This window comes from Thalassophryne amazonica, chromosome 4 (assembly GCF_902500255.1).
Source record: "Thalassophryne amazonica chromosome 4, fThaAma1.1, whole genome shotgun sequence".
NCBI lineage: Eukaryota > Metazoa > Chordata > Actinopteri > Batrachoidiformes > Batrachoididae > Thalassophryne > Thalassophryne amazonica.
Window position 1 is genome coordinate 20182731 of NC_047106.1, and position 19021 is coordinate 20201751.

A 19021-nucleotide genomic window follows, 5' to 3' on the forward strand; every position below is an offset into this window, starting at 1 on the left:
AAGGGGGCGAAAGATTGAAGTTGAAAGCGCAAAGCGTCACGTGGTGTGATTCTGCTGTTCTCTTTATAAATTTCTCCTGATGGCATTTGAGCTGCAAAATAATGTGGATCCATTATTGAAATAAAATTGGGGGAGAACCAGAGCTGCTTTATGTGCATGTGTGGTTGGCTCTCACTGCGGTATTGTATCACTTCCTGTTCCGGAGCACAGCGGTTTTTTCTGTATCTGTTAGCTGTTTAATCTGCGCAGTTAGATTGATCTAGTTATCTAGATTACGATTTGTTTCCCAGTGTAATCTTTACATGCCTTAACTAAAGCACTCCTTCTGCTGAATCACCTCTAAATTATTTACACATTATTCACTTTGCGTGTTTTTAGGAATCCGCTAGCTTAGCGTAGCTACTAGCTCTTAGCCGGTTTAGTATGGCGGCTTCTCCTGTCTCTCCCGCACTTTTCTGCTCTGGGTGTGAAATGTTTAGTTATTCCTCGGCCTCCTTTAGCAGTAATGGTACTTGTAATAAGTGTAGCTTATTCGTAGCTTTGGAGGCCAGGCTGGGCGAATTGGAGACTCGGCTCCGCACCATGGAAAATTCTACAGCTAGCCAGGCCCCTGTAGTCGGTGCGGACCAAGGTAGCTTAGCCGCCGTTAGTTCCCCCCTGGCAGATCCCGAGCAGCGGGAAAGCAGGCCGACTGGTGACTGTGAGGAGGAAGCGTAGCCCTAAACAGAAGCCCCGTGTACACCGCCAACCCGTTCACATCTCTAACCATTTTTCCCCACTCGACGACACGCCGAGGATCAAACTCTGGTTATTGGCGACTCTGTTTTGCGAAATGTGAAGTTAGCGACACCAGCAACCATAGTCAATTGTCTTCCGGGGGCCAGAGCAGGCGACATTGAAGGAAATTTGAAACTGCTGGCTAAGGCTAAGCGTAAATTTGGTAAGATTGTAATTCACGTCGGCAGTAATGACACCCGGTTACGCCAGTCGGAGGTCACTAAAAATAACATTAAATCGGTGTGTAACTTTTGCAAAAACAATGTCGGACTCTGTAGTTTTCTCTGGGCCCCTCCCCAATCGGACCGGGAGTGACATGTTTAGCCGCATGTTCTCCTTGAATTGCTGGCTGTCTGAGTAGTGTCCAAAAAATGAGGTGGGCTTCATAGATAATTGGCAAAGCTTCTGGGGAAAACCTGGTCTTGTTAGGAGAGACGGCATCCATCCCACTTTGGATGGAGCAGTTCTCATTTCTAGAAATCTGGCCAATTTTCTTAAATCCTCCAAACCGTGACTATCCAGGGTTGGGACCAGGAAGCAGAGTTGAAGTCTTACACACCTCTCTGCAGCTTCTCTCCCCCTGCCATCCCCTCATTACCCCATCGCCGTAGAGACGGTGCCTGCTCCCAGACTACCAATAACCAGCAAAAATCTATTTAAGCATAACAATTCAAAAAGAAAAAATAAATAGCACCTTCAACTGCACCACAGACTAAAACAGTTAAATGTGGTCTATTAAACATTAGGTCTCTCTCTTCTAAGTCCCTGTTGGTAAATGATATAATAATTGATCAACATATTGATTTATTCTGTCTTACAGAAACCTGGTTACAGCAGGATGAATATGTTAGTTTAAATGAGTCAACACCCCCGAGTCACACTAACTGTCAGAATGCTCGTAGCACGGGCCGGGGCGGAGGATTAGCAGCAATCTTCCATTCCAGCTTATTAATTAATCAAAAACCCAGACAGAGCTTTAATTCATTTGAAAGCTTGACTCTTAGTCTTGTCCATCCAAATTGGAAGTCCCAAAAAACAGTTTTTTTGTTATTATCTATCGTCCACCTGGTCGTTACTGTGAGTTTCTCTGTGAATTTTCAGACCCTTTGTCTGACTTAGTGCTTAGCTCAGATAAGATAATTATAGTAGGCGATTTTAACATCCACACAGATGCTGAGAATGACAGCCTCAACACTGCATTTAATCTATTATTAGACTCTATTGGCTTTGCTCAAAAGTAAATGAGTCCACCCACCACTTTAATCATATCTTAGATCTTGTTCTGACTTATGGTATGGAAATAGAAGACTTAACAGTATTCCCTGAAAACTCCCTTCTGTCTGATCATTTCTTAATAACATTTACATTACTCTGATGGACTACCCAGCAGTGGGGAATAAGTTTCATTACACTAGAAGTCTTTCAGAAAGCGCTGTAACTAGGTTTAAGGATATGATTCCTTCTTTATGTTCCCTAATGCCATATACCAACACAGTGCAGAGTAGCTACCTAAACTCTGTAAGTGAGATAGAGTATCTCGTCAATAGTTTTACATCCTCATTGAAGACAACTTTGGATGCTGTAGCTCCTCTAAAAAAGAGAGCTTTAATCAAGTGCCTGACTCCGTGGTATAACTCACAAACTCGTAGCTTAAAGCAGATAACCCGTAAGTTGGAGAGGAAATGGCGTCTCACTAATGTAGAAGATCTTCACTTAGCCTGGAAAAAGACTCTGTTGCTCTATAAAAAAGCCCTCCGTAAAGCTAGGACATCTTTCTACTCATCACTAATTGAAGAAAATAAGAACAACCCCAGGTTTCTTTTCAGCACTGTAGCCAGGCTGACAGAGTCAGAGCTCTATTGAGCTCAGTATTCCATTAACTTTAACTAGTAATGACTTCATGACTTTCTTTGCTAACAAAATTTTAACTATTAGAGAACAAATTACTCATAACCATCCCAAAGACGTATCGTTATCTTTGGCTGCTTTCAGTGATGCCGGTATTTGGTTAGACTCTTTCTCTCCGATTGTTCTGTCTGAGTTATTTTCATTAGTTACTTCATCCAAACCATCAACATGTTTATTAGACCCCATTCCTACCAGGCTGCTCAAGGAAGCCCTACCATTATTTAATGCTTCGATCTTAAATATGATCAATCTATCTTTGTTAGTTGGCTATGTACCACAGGCTTTTAAGGTGGCAGTAATTAAACCATTACTTAAAAAGCCATCACTTGACCCAGCTATCTTAGCTAACTATAGGCCAATCTCCAACCTTCCTTTTCTCTCAAAAATTCTTGAAAGGGTAGTTGTAAAACAGCTAACTGATCATCTGCAGAGGAATGGTCTATTTGAAGAGTTTCAGTCAGGTTTTAGAATTCATCATAGTACAGAAACAGCATTAGTGAAGGTTACAAATGATCTTCTTATGGCCTCGGACAGTGGACTCATCTCTGTGCTTGTTCTGTTAGACCTCAGTGCTGCTTTTGATACTGTTGACCATAAAATTTTATTACAGAGATTAGAGCATGCCATAGGTATTAAAGGCACTGCGCTGCTGTGGTTTGAATCATATTTGTCTAATAGATTACAATTTGTTCATGTAAATGGGGAATCTTCTTCACAGACTAAAGTTAATTATGGAGTTCCACAAGGTTCTGTGCTAGGACCAATTTTATTCACTTATACATGCTTCCCTTAGGCAGTATTATTAGACGGTATTGCTTAAATTTTTGTATTATGCAGATGATACCCAGCTTTATCTATCCATGAAGCCAGAGGACACACACCAATTAGCTAAACTGCAGGATTGTCTTACAGACATAAAGACATGGATGACCTCTAATTTCCTGCTTTTAAACTCAGATAAAAGTGAACTTATTGTACTTGGCCCCACAAATCTTAGAAACATGGTGTCTAACCAGATCCTTACTCTGGATGGCATTACCCTGACCTCTAGTAATACTGTGAGAAATCTTGGAGTCATTTTTGATCAGGATATGTCATTCAAAGCGCATAAACAAATATGTAAGACTGCTTTTTTGCATTTACGCAATATCTCTAAAATTAGAAAGGCCTTGTCTCAGAGTGATGCTGAAAAATTAATTCATGCATTTATTTCCTCTAGGCTGGACTATTGTAATTCATTATTATCAGGTTGTCCTAAAAGTTCCCTGAAAAGCCTTCAGTTAATTCAAAATGCTGCAGCTAGAGTACTGACGGGACTAGAAGGAGAGAGCATATCTCACCCATATTGGCCTCTCTTCATTGGCTTCCTGTTAATTCTAGAATAGAATTTAAAATTTTTCTTCTTACTTATAAGGTTTTGAATAATCAGGTCCTTTCTTATCTTAGGGACCTCATAGTACCATATCACCCCAATAGAGCGCTTCGCTCTCAGACTGCAGGCTTACTTGTAGTTCCTAGGGTTTGTAAGAGTAGAATGGGAGGCAGAGCCTTCAGCTTTCAGGCTCCTCTCCTGTGGAACCAGCTCCCAATTCAGATCAGGGAGACAGACACCCTCTCTACTTTTAAGATTAGGCTTAAAACTTTCCTTTTTGCTAAAGCTTATAGTTAGGGCTGGATCAGGTGACCCTGAACCATCCCTTAGTTATGCTGCTATAGACTTAGACTGCTGGGGGGTTCCCATGATGCACTGAATGTTTCTTTCTCTTTTTGCTCTGTATGCACCACTCTGCATTTAATCATTAGTGATTGATCTCTGCTCCCCTCCACAGCATGTCTTTTTCCTGGTTCTCCCTCAGCCCCAACCAGTCCCAGCAGAGGACTGCCCCTCCCTGAGCCTGGTTCTGCTGGAGGTTTCTTCCTGTTAAAAGGGAGTTTTTCCTTCCCATTGTCGCCAAGTGCTTGCTCACAGGGGGTCGTTTTGACCATTGGGATTTTTACGTAATTATTGTATGGCCTTGCCTTACAATATAAAGCGCCTTGGGGCAACTGTTTGTTGTGATTTGGCGCTATATAAAAAAAAAATTGATGATTGATTGATTGATTGATGATGTGTGCCAAATAGCCATGTAGTAGTTGGGGAGGACTTCACTCTGACAGGAACAGGAGCACAAGAACTCCTTGGGGAAGAACAAATAAATAATTGTGATTTGTGAATGTTATATGCTAGATCTTGTGGTGATTTTGTTAAAGTTGTGTAGATAAGTGAATGTGATGTTAAAATGTAAATGGCGTACAAATAATGTTTATAAATGCAAGGGTACGAATATTTCATGCGGTGAAGGATGGAACACTCTATCCTTCACCGCATGAAATATTTGTACTATTGAACAAATGAAAAAACATTCATTATTTGTTTATATAACACCTAAAGGTTTGATATTTATTCATTTCTAAACAAGAGAAATAAATTTGAAGGCCATGGTTCTCAGTAGGAAACCGATGGATTGCCTTGGGAAAACTGTCTTGCCCCAAGTGAAAGAGTTCAAGTACCTTGGGGTCTCGTTAACGAGTGAGGGAACAATGGAGCGTGAGATTGGCTGAAGAATCAGCGCAGCATGGGCAGTGTTGCATTTGCTCTACCTTACTGTTGTGACGAAAAGGGAGCTGAGCCAAAAGGTGAAGCTCTCGAGCTACTGGTCAGTCTTCATTCTTACTCTCACCTATGGTCATGAGGGCTGCGTCATTACTGAAAGAACTAGATCGCAGGTGCTGGTGGCTGGTATTTCCCTTAGAGATAGGGTGAGAACGGTCATCCGTGGGGAGCTCGGAGTAGAGCCGCTGCGCCTTCACGTTGAAAGGAGCCAGCTGAGGTGGTTCGGCATCTGTTAAGGATGCCTCCTGGGCGCCTCCCTAGTGAGGTGTTCCAGGAACGTCCATCTGGGAGGAGACCCCGGGAAGACCCAGGACTAGGTGGAGAGATTATATCTCCACACTGGCCTGCGAACGCTTCGGGATCCCCCAGTCAGAGGTGGCCAATGTGGCACGGGAAAGGGAAGTCTGGGGTCCCCTGCTAGAGCTGGTCCTTTGACATCAAGAGGTTCCAAATACTCCAACACAAAATTTAAAACGCAGTCCAGTAGGCAGATAGGTCAGCAACAATCCTGATATGTAGTCCAACGCTGATGCCGTGCTCTGACTTCTTTGTATCTGCTTTTCTCCAGCGAAAATTTGCGATACATCCCAGCAAGTATTGCAAATGCCTCCAGATGGCTTATGGTGTACTGGATTTGTTTTTTCTTTTGTTAATAGAATGAGCAGCGTCAATAAGCTGCAAATCGTATGGAACCAAAATTGCATGCTAAATGGAGCACAATTGCAAATGGGACGAAGGATCCATATCACTTGATATGCAAACCACCAATGAAATGACATAGATTTATTCAGGTGTTGTATAATACTTAACAGCATGACATTAGTTAGTTACTGCCTGTTGTGTAGAAGCCATGAGAGTGTATACCTGTGTCTGCTTCAAGCTACCTTTCTGTGTTGAGACACTTAATTTCCATTGCCCCAGTCCACCCAGCTGTAAATGAGGACCAGTCTCGGTTGGAGAAGTAACTGAGTCCCCTTCAGAGGGAGTCGTACAGTCATCCATGTCACACTACAGTTTCATCTTCTTCTTGTTCCTCCTCCCACCAAATCGAACACTTCCAGAGTACTGTTTTCATATTACAACAATTAATAGTTCTACCCTAATCTCACCTTTTCTGTCTTTAAAAGTTTCTTTGCTTAATACACAGGATTTTCTGTTAAGAAATAGTTTGTAAAATCAGTTCTTTTTGACATACACTGTCCTAATTTCTATACATATATTTTTCTTTATTCGGTTGTATTTAAATGATCTTTATCTGGATCTGTGCAGATTGGAACCAACCAGCTCAGGTGAACGAGGCCCAGCAGGTTCAGCGAATCATCTCGCGTTGTAACTGTCGCATGTACTACATCAGTTACAGTCACGATGTTAACCCGGAGCTGGCTACACAGATCAAACCGCCAGAGATGAAGCAACCAGGAGAAAGAGGACCTGTTGAAAAAACAGGCCGGTATGATGACTCACAAAAATCCATCTGAATTTGTGTTAAAAGGAATAAACAATGATGATAATAATAAGGGTTTCTGTGTCAATTATCCAGGAGCTGTGGACACCTTCACCCTCATTCACCATGACCTTGAAATATCTACCAATCCCGTGCAGTATGCTATGATCCTGGACATCGTAAACAACCTGTTGTTACATGTGGAACCCAAACGCAAGGTCAGAATCTAGCTGTACAAAAAAAAAAACAAGGTTAGCTAATGGATAAGTTGATGTTTTGCATTTAGCACACAGGAAGCTGCTGGTTTGCTTAGGAGATACATGTTGAACTTGTTTTCACGCAGCCAATCAATTTATTAAAATTACGTCAGTTTTGTTAACTGCTCCCTTTTTGCTTGCAGTGACAACAGCAGATCAAACAAACTTTGGCTTTTTAACCGACCCTGCTTCCTATCAACAAGCATAAATACATTACTTGTGCTACTTGCTGGATCCCAAAAGACAGCATAACAATATTTAAAAGTCAAACACTAGTAGAATTTTAAGAAACATATCAGGAGTTGACAGCAAACAATTATAGTGAATGTTAATCAATTAAAAAAATGCTTGTTTTAAATACCGTTTTTCATGCGTCTGTGACTCCTGGGGTCGAGTATCGGCGCACCTCCTTTTTTTTGAAGAAAGTTGTTTAAACCCATGTAAAATTAAACTATTTTTTAAATTGTTTATTAAATTCCCACCTAAATTAAATTAATCCTGTGACCCCAACACAGTGTAAAAAGCAAAAAGCAATGAGTATTCACATTTTTCTCATCTCTCTCTCTTCTGCGTCTGACTTACGACATCACCACCCATTTGACCTGTGCTCTTATTTTGAAAACTCTTGTGCAAGAAACTGGAAATGTTCGATTGTGATGGACCACTTCTGGTTGCTTTTTTTGTTAACATTTTACAGAATATATTTTTCTGTCTTTTGTTGCTCTGATTTGTAGCAGTGAATCTGGTGTGGATCACTTGTTAATTTGAAAAAAGGTTTGTGCTGACACAACTTCAGATGTGCATGGAATGTATGATACTTTTTTTTGTATCAATTTGTTGGACCATCACGTATTGTCACTGCTGCCAACGGTTTACATTATTTTATCTGTATTTAATTTCTTCTTCTGTTTGTTTGTTTTTGTTTTTTTTTTATAGGAGCACAGTGAGAAAAAGCAGCGTGTTCGCTTCCAGCTTGACATTTCTAGTAACCCAGAGGAGCAGCGCAGCAGTATCTTACACCTCCAGGAGGCCGTCAGACAACACCTTGCCCAGATTAGGAGACTTGAGAAACAGATTTACTCCATCATAAGGGTGAGTCGCATCATGAACATGAGTGCTTTGTGTGATTTCAAAATTTCCTGGAGAAATAGGGATGATTGGTTCACTGGTGAGGTAGTGCGCTGTGATGCGAGTTACACAATACTGTCAACACTGTGATAAATCAGGCCAGCAAGAACCCCTGCCGGGCCACAACCACAAATACATTTCCGGAGTTCCACACTTGAGTACAAACACCTGTTAGATAAAATAATAAACTTCTTATGGGAGTAGCTGGCTATAAATGAATTTTAACCTGAACACATAAATTAAATGGAAATGGTTTAAAATGTGATTGTGTTGTGTGAACTATCAAACTTTTGCCTGGACTTTAAGCCTTGGTGATCATTACAATTACACAGGCAAGAGATTTTTTTCAGCATAACACTTTAAAAATCTTTGATTCATGAAGATTTTCATCCAAATTTTTGTGTTTGAGATTTTTTAAATGAAACTAGTCCATCTTAAACTCTTGCTCATGCTGAAGCGTGAGGCTCATAGAGCACAAAACTCCGCCAACACTAGTTTTAGTTTAGTACCTGGGAAAAATTTTTCACGGTCAAAGTCCTGTTAGAAGTGGCTTTTCATAAGCTAAATTAGATGTGATCAAATGTCAGTATGTTTTACTTCATGCACTTGAATCAAAGTGTTTTTTTGTTTTTTGTGGTGTTGTTATATTTTGTTTGTGTTGTGTGTTTTTTTTACTTTTTTGATTTTTACAGAACATTAGTTATCTCTGCTATGCACAATGTGTCATTGCTTTTCCGACTGATAACTAGAAGATAGACAAACGGGCATAACATTGGAACCTCCATCCAATTTTGGTGGTGTAGGTAAATCCATAACAGAAAAATGAGTGATTGAGGCACTTTTGATTGAGATAATGCAAAATGTACACCAAATGGGCTTTTCAATATTAAATTCAATGTCCACAATCTGGATCAAACAGATGATAGTGAGTGCCAGGCTGTACCTCACTGTCATATGAGAGTAATTGGGAACGTTTGATTAAGATATAATGTAAAATCTAGATATTAAAAGCAAGTGGCCTCTAGTATGTGTGTACATATATGACTTTGATCATGGAGAAAGGGTAGAGCTGACATTTGCCGTTTGATATGCTTATGTATTTTGGGTTAAGGATGAACGCCACAAAAACAGAAAGTTGACATGACAGGACTAATATTTTTGGAGATATTAGGTGAACAATGGATGTTGATGTCCCCATTAATCAGTCCCTGGTAACCAGACAAGCTCTGAACAAAGGAAACATCTCAACCAGTTCTAAAACATGACATCAACTAAATGTGCCAAATAATAAATACAATTATTCACAAAACTTCCTCATTTTAATTTCCTGCAATTTCAGCTAAAGTCATAATAGAAACTTTGTAATTATTACCACCCTTGAAATATCAAATACCTATTTTATAAACAGTACCCAATCTAGAGCCTGTAGATCCCCACTGGCAATGTGCTAGTATACATTAAATGGGGTGTTCAGTGTTTAAATTTAAATGGCCACAAAATCTGTAATCCAGATAGTCAGTCCATAAAGGATACTATCCTACGTAACTGTCAAATATAAAAGAAATTCAGTCTTTTTTGATAATGAATTTTTGAAAAGTTGTTCAATGTTAAAGGAAGGAATCCTCTGTTTAAAAAAAAATCGGTATATGAAATATTCTGGGTTACAGGCTGTTCGCAAATAAACAAATGGGTGAAAACATAACCTCTGGCCAACTTTATTGGCAGAGGTAATAATTACATGATCGTGTAGTACAAAGCAAGTTCTTTTTTTTTTCTTTTTGTTTAAGCTACCTCAAACATTCCCATGTGTTTGAGGTTTAATGTTGAATATCTCTAAATGACCACAATTCTGTTTTCAGATATTCTCCTGCTATGTGTCATTAAGCTCTGTTACAGCTTGTTTGAAACCTCTGACATATCTACCATAAATACATCTCAAATGATTGAACTTTTTCTCAAATTATTAACTACACACACACTTGTTGAGAATGCACACCACTCATGTCTTCTATTTGATAATGATACATTCCATGTGCTTAATATATTATCAGAATATTTATCCAATCCAATCCACTTTATTTATATAGCACATTTAAACAACAGAACAGTTTCCAAAGTGCTGCACATAAAAATGAATACAACTATACAAAACAATAAACCCACTCAGATACTAATAAATAAATAAACATAAAAACAATAAATAAATAAAACACTAAGCCAAAGACAACAGAGGACCATACAACTCATGCAGAGCTAAAAGCCAGAGAATAAAAGTGGGTCTTCAGACGAGACTTAAAACACTCCATTGTGGGGGCTGTTCGAACGTGGAGAGGCAGAGCGTTCCAGAGTCTGGGCCCAGCCACAGAGAAGGCCCTGTCCCCCTGGTCTTAAGTCTCGTCCTAGGCACCACAAGCTGGAGCTGGCCCTCAGACCTCAGAGCACGCTGGGGAGTAAATTTGGAGGAGGTCTACAATATATTGTGGGGCCAGTCCAAAAGCTTTAAAACAAATAATAAAATTTTAAAATCAATTCTAAAATTAACAGGGAGCCAGTGCAAAGACGCAAGAATGGGTGTAATATGTTCATGTTTTTTGCTCCCAGTTAAGAGGCGTGCAGCAGCGTTCTGGACTAACTGCAATCTGTGAAGTGTATTTTGATTAATTCCAAAAAAAAGTGAATTGCAGTAGTGCGTGAAGAAATAAAAGCATGCATGACGCGCTCCAAGTCAGAAAAGGATAAAATTGATTTAATTTTGGTTAAAAGACGAAGCTGATAAAAGCTGGATTTAACAACGCCTTGACCTGCCTGTCCAGTTTAAGATCAGAGTCCATAATGACGCCAAGGTTGGTGGCTGTGGGCTTCATGTGTTGACTGAGAGGGCCCAGGTCTAATCGAACTGTGGAACCAACACTGGGCCCAAACACCATCACCTCGGTTTTGTTCTCATTTAAGCTAAAAAATTTTGAGCCAACCAAGCCTTGACGTCTTCCAGGCACACAAGCAAGGGTGTCAGGGGGCTGCTAGAGTTCTTCTTAATAGGCAAATAAATTTGAGTATCATCTGCATAAGATGATAAGATATGCCATGTTTTCTAAACACCTGACCTAAGGGAGAAGGTATAGGGTGAAGAGAATAGGACCAAGAATAGAAACCCTGGGGGACTCCACCGTTCGAGGAACAGAAGACGAGGTGGACTCCCCAGCTGACAGTAAATGACGGCCTGTAAGGTAAGAATGGAACCAGTCCAAGGCTGTCCCCTGACACCCACACAGTTCTCAAGAAGAGATAAAAGAGTTGCATGGTCCACTGTGTCGAAGGCAGCAGTCAAGTCTAAAGCACCAAAACGGCGGAATCACCAGAATCAGTGATTTAAAACAGGTCATTAAAAACCTTAAAGGTGCAGACTCCGTGCCGTGAAATAATTTATAACCTGACTGAAAACTGTCTAAAATGTTGTTCGTTTCTAAAAACTCTTGTAGTTGTACAAGAACAGCTTTTTCCAAATCTTTGAAATAAAAGGAAGCTTAGATCTGGGCCTATACTTAGAGATAACAGAGTTATCAAGACTCGCTTTCTTTAAAAGAGGCTCAACTACAGCCTGCTTACAAAATGCAGGAACTTTTCCTGAATAAGGCTGCTGTTGACCAAAACAACAACATCAGGGCCAGATAGTTCCCCAGACCTCTTTAAGAGTCGTGGGGGGATACAGTCTGAGGGACAAAATGAAGGTTGAGATTTTTAACAATATTTGATAAATCTGAAAATAACACAGGTTCAAACCGGTCTAACACAGCAGAACAGGGTGTGAGCCATGATTGAACTGGCCGAAGTGACAGTCATCCAAGCCCTAATACTGGCGACCTTATCACAAAAGAAATTTAAAAAAGCGATTACAAACAACTTGAGTTGCTTCCAAAAGTGGTGGATTGGCCAGGGTTTAACAAAGATCCAATAGTTTTAAAAAGAACACGAGATTTGTCCCAGTTATCAGAAATTAGATTGGAAAAGTATTTTGCCTTTTCAGACCTGACCATATTTTGGAATTTTCTCCACCTTTTTTTAAGAATTTGATAGGAGACGGTCAGTCCATCTTTCTTCCATTTGCGCTCCGCCCTCCTACACTCACGTCTGGCCTGTTGCACAGTTTCATTCAACCAGGGCTCCTGCCTGGGTTTAGGGTGCATAGCCTTGAGTGGAGCAATAGTGTTCATAATGGTATTACATGCCAAAAGAAAAGTAGATGCAATTTGTTCTGTGTTTTGGCATGTGACAGCTACATTGTTTTTTGAGGCCACAAAAAGGGAGGAGAAATGATCTCCTGCTCCTGGCCTCAGCTGCCGCCGATAGCATGCAGAAACACTGGGTTTATTACTGCTGTCCAAAATAAAATTAAATAACACCGGACGGTGATCAGAGAACACTGCATCCAAAAGCTGAACATTACTGACATCAAAACCATTAGTTAAAAGCAAGTCCAACCTATGACCAAATATATGCGTTGCTTCAGTAACATGTTGCATAAAATTAAAGGTATCAATCAATTCTAAAAACTCAGTAGCCAAAGGGTTGGACGGACAGCAAACATGAACATTAAAATCACCCAGAAGTAAGATTCGATCATACTGTGGAATAACAGCTGCAAGCAAGTCAGAGAAATCCTTTAAAAAATCTTTGTTGTGCTTGGGTGGGCGATAGATAAGTGCGCACAACACAGGATTGCGGTGTCCCAGTTCAAAGCAGCATAATTCAAATGATGAAAAACATCCAGGCACAATACTTTTATATGCCAAACTGTCTCTGAAAATAGTAGCAATGCCACCACCCGACCACTGCTTCTTGGAACATTAATGAATGAGCAGTTCGAAGGAACCAGGTCAACAAAAGCTGAGACTCACCCGCAGAGATCCAAGTCTCAGTCACAAACAATACATCCAAAAAGTGTGTGGAGAAGAAATCCTGCAAAATGAAAGTCTTGTTCATCACGGAACGCGCATTAACTAGCGCACAGTTGATAATCTGTGTATTAGCCCCGAAGCTACCTGGCTAAGGCCTCGGAGGTTGGCGTGGTTTATGCCTGGAGAGACTTCAGCTCGACATGGCTTGGTGGTACGTAGCGTCCAGGGCTCCACATCAAGCGGAGGAACCACAGGAACCAGCCAGGCGCCAGAAAAGTTCAAGGTGCGGCGCCACGTGAAACGGCGAAAACAGTCCATAATTCAATGGGAATATGTACAAATCTGCAGAATGTGTCAGCCAAAGCTTCGGCTTGACAAGAGTACCCCCACACTTCCCTCGACGTCTTCTTTCGTTTGACAGGTGAGATGCCGGTGCGCGACAGGTACACAGGAACATTAGCCAGCAGAGGGGAAAATGAGTTCCACTATTACGTATGCCTCCACCGAATCCACCGCAGATTTTATTTTCAAAAGCTCATAGCGGTTATAGCTCAGCAGAGAGTCAATGGACCTTGTCATCAAACACAGTATGATTAAAAAACATACAACTATCGCCAGTACAAGACGGCGTGCCAAGCATGTCGGCGCCATCTTTCCTGGAAACCCAGTTCAACAATTACTTTACTTACATAAAAAGGGACAGGACATATTTTTGTCAGTTTTTTTTTGGGGGGGGGGGGGGGGGGGGTAATAAATTTTAAGTAATTTTCACTCATGTCACCCACACGGCACATCTGTGGACAGATGTTGTGGCTCAAAGCTTGTGCGATGTGTGTGTTAAAAATTGCATTTCACACTGTTAACGCTGTGCGTCCATCATCATGATGCAGGCGCCACCTGAGGAACTGAGTAGTACCGAACTGAATGAGATCAATGAGGCACTGCAGAACCAGCTAAACAAAGAGAAGAATGACATGCAGATGAAGAGTGAAGAACTCAACATTCTCATCAGGTCTCACGTCAACACAGATCGACTTCATGCCCTCCGCTCAGACCGAGATTACATTCTCTTATTCCCACCCAGATGTTTTAAGGACTTCCAGCTGCAAAGGGCAAACAAGCTGGAGCTACGTAAACCCCCAGAAGATGCCAGTGTAGTGCGGCGAACAGAGATCTACTTTGCTCAGGCCCGCTGGTATTTGACTGAGGAGGACGGTCAGCTGGGCATTGCCGAGCTGGAGCTCCAGAGGTTTATGTACAGCAAGGTGGGTAACCTGAAGAAAGACTCTTTAAGGAGTGTAAAATGTAGCTCCTCTGTTTAAATGTTTAAACTGCTCCTGACTCATTTGATGTTGCTCCCACTGACCATCACATCTTCCTACAGGTTGAACAAGTCTGACGACACGGCAGAGCATCTGTTGGAGGTCAGCTGGTTCACGATGTACAACCTGCTGCCCGATGCAGTGTACAAGGTAACTCGGCTACTCCTCACAAAACCCAAACCCTGTCCTAACACATCCGTGGCAAATACTGGAAAACTATGTTAAGGGACGTTAAATATGGCTCGCCCATATTTCTAACATTCCGCTTGGTTTTCTCTGTGCAGCGTGTGAGGGTATGTACACTGCTGGAACAGTGACATGACTTTGATGTGCGCTTGCAATCCATCTCGTTTGGGATCACTTCGTAGGTTTCATCCTGGGTGTCGCATGCACACTCAAACTGTTCATTAACGCATGCCTGGCTGTGCACTCATTACACATGCACTTCATGCTGTGTCCACATCATCATTTTAAGTGCCGTGTGCCGGTTCGCATCACAATAGCCTGAAAACAGGATTTTCAGAACACGACTCCAGATCTTTATTGTGTCACATCAATACATTTGAAATCACCTTGCACTATTTTAATAGGTTGTACTTCGACCTCAGCGCCCCTGGCACTCAGTCCGGCAGTTTGCTTTGCGCATCTTCAGTAAAGTGCGCCCTCCAGTGGGAGGGATCTCCGTCAAGGAGCACTTTGAGGTGAGGGCGCTCATGTGGCTCATGCAGTGAAAGGTTGTTGTGTCTGACATTTTCTCCATCACTAGGTAAATGTGGTGCCTGTCACCATCCAGCTCATGTACCAGTTCTTTAAAAGAATGATGGGATTTTTCTTCCCTGGAAGAAATGTTGAGGAGGAAGAGGTTACAGATGAAGAAGACAAGTTCCGGTTGGTTACTACTGGTATGTTCTTGCCAAATACAGTAACACAACACCTCTAAATGTATCAGATTGGCACGTGAATTGTTGCTGTGGTTTGGCTCATCTGGAAAGTTTTTTTTGTTTTTTTTTTACCAGCTGCAGTTTTGGCTTTATAAGCTTGTTGGAGTTGAGGGTTCAGATTGTTCTAAGTTGAATGCCGGGGCCCACTTTGAAATCTGAAAATCATCTGAGCCTACCCAAAGCTTTTAATCACACTATTGATTGGCACGTGAGACTAAGATGCATTTATTATTATATATATATATATATATATATATATATATATACACACAGTAGTGTTCGAATAATAGTAGTGCTATGTGACTAAAAGATTAATCCAGGTTTTGAGTATATTTCTTATGTTACATGGGAAACAAGGTACCAGTAGATTCAGTAGATTCTCACAAATCCAACAAGACCAAGCATTCATGATATGCACACTCTTAAGGCTATGAAATTGGGCTATTAGTAAAAAAATGTAAAAAAGGGGGTGTTCACAATAATAGTAGTGTGGCATTCAGTCAGTGAGTTCGTCAGTTTTGTGGAACAAACAGGTGTGAATCAGGTGTCCGCTATTTAAGGATGAAGCCAGCACCTGTTGAACATGCTTTTCTCTTTGAAAGCCTGAGGAAAATGGGACGTTCAAGACATTGTCAGAAGAACAGCGTAGTTTGATTAAAAGTTGATTGGAAAGGGGAAAACGTATATGCAGGTGCAAAAAAATTATAGGCTGTTCATCTACAATGATTTCCAATGCTTTAAAAGGGACAAAAAAAACCAGAGACGCATGGAAAAAAAAAAAATGGAAAACAACCATCAAAATGGATAGAAGAATAACCAGAATGACAAAGGCTCACCCATTGATCAGCTCCAGGATGATCAAAGACAGTCTGGAGTTACCTGTAAGTGCTGTGACAGTTAGAAGACGCCTGTGTGAAGCTAATTTATTTGCAAGAATCCCCCGCAAAGTCCCTCTGTTAAATAAAAGACATGTGCAGAAGAGGTTACAATTTGCCAAAGAACACACCAATTGGCCTAAAGAGAAATGGAGGAATATTTTGTGGACTGATGAGAGTAAAATTGTTCTTTTTGGGTCCAAGGGTTTGTGAGACAGTTTGTGAGACGACCCCCAAACTCTGAATCCAAGCCACAGTTCACAGTGAAGACAGTGAAGCATGGTGGTGCAAGCATCATGATATGGGCATGTTTCTCCTGCTATGCTCTTGGGCCTATATATCGCATACCAGGTATCATGGATCAGTTTGGATATGTCAAAATACTTGAAGAGGTCATGTTGCCTTATGCTGAAGAGAACATGCCCTTGAAATGGGTGTTTCAACACAACAATGACCCCAAGCACACTAGTAAACTAGCAAAATCTTGGTTTCTGACCAACAAAATTAATGCCTCGCAGATGTGAAGGAATCATGAAAAACTGTGGTTATACAACTAAATACTAGTTTAGTGATTCACAGGATTGCTAAAAAAGCAATTTGAACATAATAGTTTTGAGTTTGTAGCATCAACAGCAGATGCTACTATTATTGTGAACACCCCCTTTTCTACTTTTTTTTTTTTTTTACTAATAGCCCGATTTCATAGCCTTAAGAGTGTGCATATCATGAATGCTTGGTCTTGTTGGATTTGTGAGAATCTACTGAATCTACTGGTACCTTCTTTCCCATGTAACAATAAGAAATATACTCAAAACCTGGATTAATCTTTTTAGTCACATAACACTACTATTATTCTGAACACTATATATATATAGATATACACTGCATCTGGAAAGCATTCACATCACTTAACTTTTTCCACACAAAGTGGATGAATTTTTTTTTTTAGCTCAAAATTGTACACGGTGTGTGGTGTTGAGAAGAATTCTGAAGGAAAAAAAATCGATTTACTCCATTTTGGAATAAGGCTGTAACATAAAATGTGGAAAAGTTGAGCGCTGTGAATACTTTCCAGATGCACCGTACAGTTTGCTAAACTAGGTAAAATAACAAATAACATATCATTTAAATCTAATGGCTTTGGTTTATTACTTCTGATTACATTTAAAAAATGATCATTTTAGGTCATTGTAAACTTTTATTACAAAATTGAAATTCAGAGACTTTTTTTTTAATGGCCATTTGTGGCCCACCTGCAGTACCTTTGCAGCCCACCAGGCGGACACACCCCACGCTTTGGGAACCACTGGGTTGTATGTAGAAATTGCTTGAAAACATCCTGTTTTGCAGTTGAAACTCCTAAAACCGTATGTCAAATCACAGTGGTGGGGCACAGCTAACCAAAAACTTAGCTTCGATAACTGATAATCAGCTAACTGAAAAATTAATTTTTAAAATACTAAACCAATAAACCACTAAAAAATTTAGCGGAAGCTACAACTAACTGATAACTTTCAGTATTGTCTCCGGTACACTCAGCTACTGACTGGCCAGTTTTGAATTTAAACACCCCCAATGCTTCTGATTAGAATCAGAGATGATCACAAACCCAACACAACCAATGAGCCAGCGCAAGTCTTTGTGTGCCCTGCCCACTGCTGTAAGGAAGAGTCATTTCCATTCACAGGATACAGTGGTTCAGCCATGACGCCAAAGTCCTCAAAAGGAAAACATGTTTGATTTATGGTTTTGATTTATAAACCAAATTAATCCAGATAGTTTAACTACATTAATGTCAAGTCTGTCGTTTGTATAAAGTGAACATATAACACATATCTTTTAATTTCAAAACAATGCACTAATTCTGAAGTTTTGAACATTAATACACACAGATGCCAAACTGCATTAGGGGTAAACTGAGCCTCAGTCCAGTTTAACTCACTTTATATAGCACCAGATCACAACAGAGTCGCCTCAAGGCGCCTCACACTAATTCAGTTCAGAAATGCAGTGTGAATGATGCCAGGTTTTATCACATGGATGTTGCTACCTGAATCCCAACTTAACAAACAGAATTTTCAGTTTTGCAAATGCCTTTTTTTTTCTTTTTTTTTCTTTTAAAATGACATATTTTACAATAAACATTTATTTGTAAAAAATCAACACTCACGTTAAGTTGTGTGTTGGTTTTTAATATGAATCAGCCAATCAGTGATCGCAGGCTCAGTTTACCCATAAGTCAGTTTGGCATCTGTGTGTGTAAATCTTCAAAACTTCAGAATTAGTGCATTATTTTAAAATTAAAAGATATGTGTTAAATTTGCACTTTGTACAATGACGGACTTGACATTAATGCAGTGGCGGCTCCAGAGATTTTTTTTTCTGCAGCTGCTATGGGGTAGCTTGGCATTGAGAGTGCTATGGACTCATGTATCATGACGGCTCTCTGCTACACCTCTGCCACATTCACGGGTATGCATACACATAGCCACATTCTGATCTGCGACAGTCACTAATGACATACAGAATGACCAAAATCGCACACAAACCTAGGCTACTTTTCAATACACATATTCACAGACCTCCATGTGTAGCCCATAGCTTCAGGAGAAAAAAATGCCAACAGCAGGCAGAGAGAAAATCTTTCACCTACCGTTGATGTCTTCATAACAGCACAATGCGCCTGTTGTTGTTGTTGTTAAGAGTAAAAGCATCAATGATTTGGTTCCTGTCCACAGGCTGTGTGCTCTGAGGGGTAATTGCCAGGAGTGACACCGGGTCACTGTTTTGTCTGTGCCTACTGCTGTTCCTCAGGTAGTTC

The 19021-nt window shown here is 40.5% G+C and overlaps 1 protein-coding gene across 1 annotated transcript in view; it reads left to right on the top strand.

The window, feature by feature from the left end:
- The window catches only part of LOC117508875 (protein KIAA0100-like), a gene marked incomplete at its 5' end in the record, with an annotated part of 32170 nt that overhangs the window by 6112 nt on the left and 7037 nt on the right, over positions 1 to 19021 (top strand). The window contains 9 exon segments of the mRNA XM_034168719.1: positions 6608 to 6749; positions 6751 to 6788; positions 6879 to 7000; positions 7976 to 8131; positions 13953 to 14074; positions 14147 to 14327; positions 14448 to 14534; positions 14975 to 15085; positions 15151 to 15286. Of these exon segments, the coding sequence (XP_034024610.1) occupies positions 6608 to 6749; positions 6751 to 6788; positions 6879 to 7000; positions 7976 to 8131; positions 13953 to 14074; positions 14147 to 14327; positions 14448 to 14534; positions 14975 to 15085; positions 15151 to 15286 (1095 nt within the window).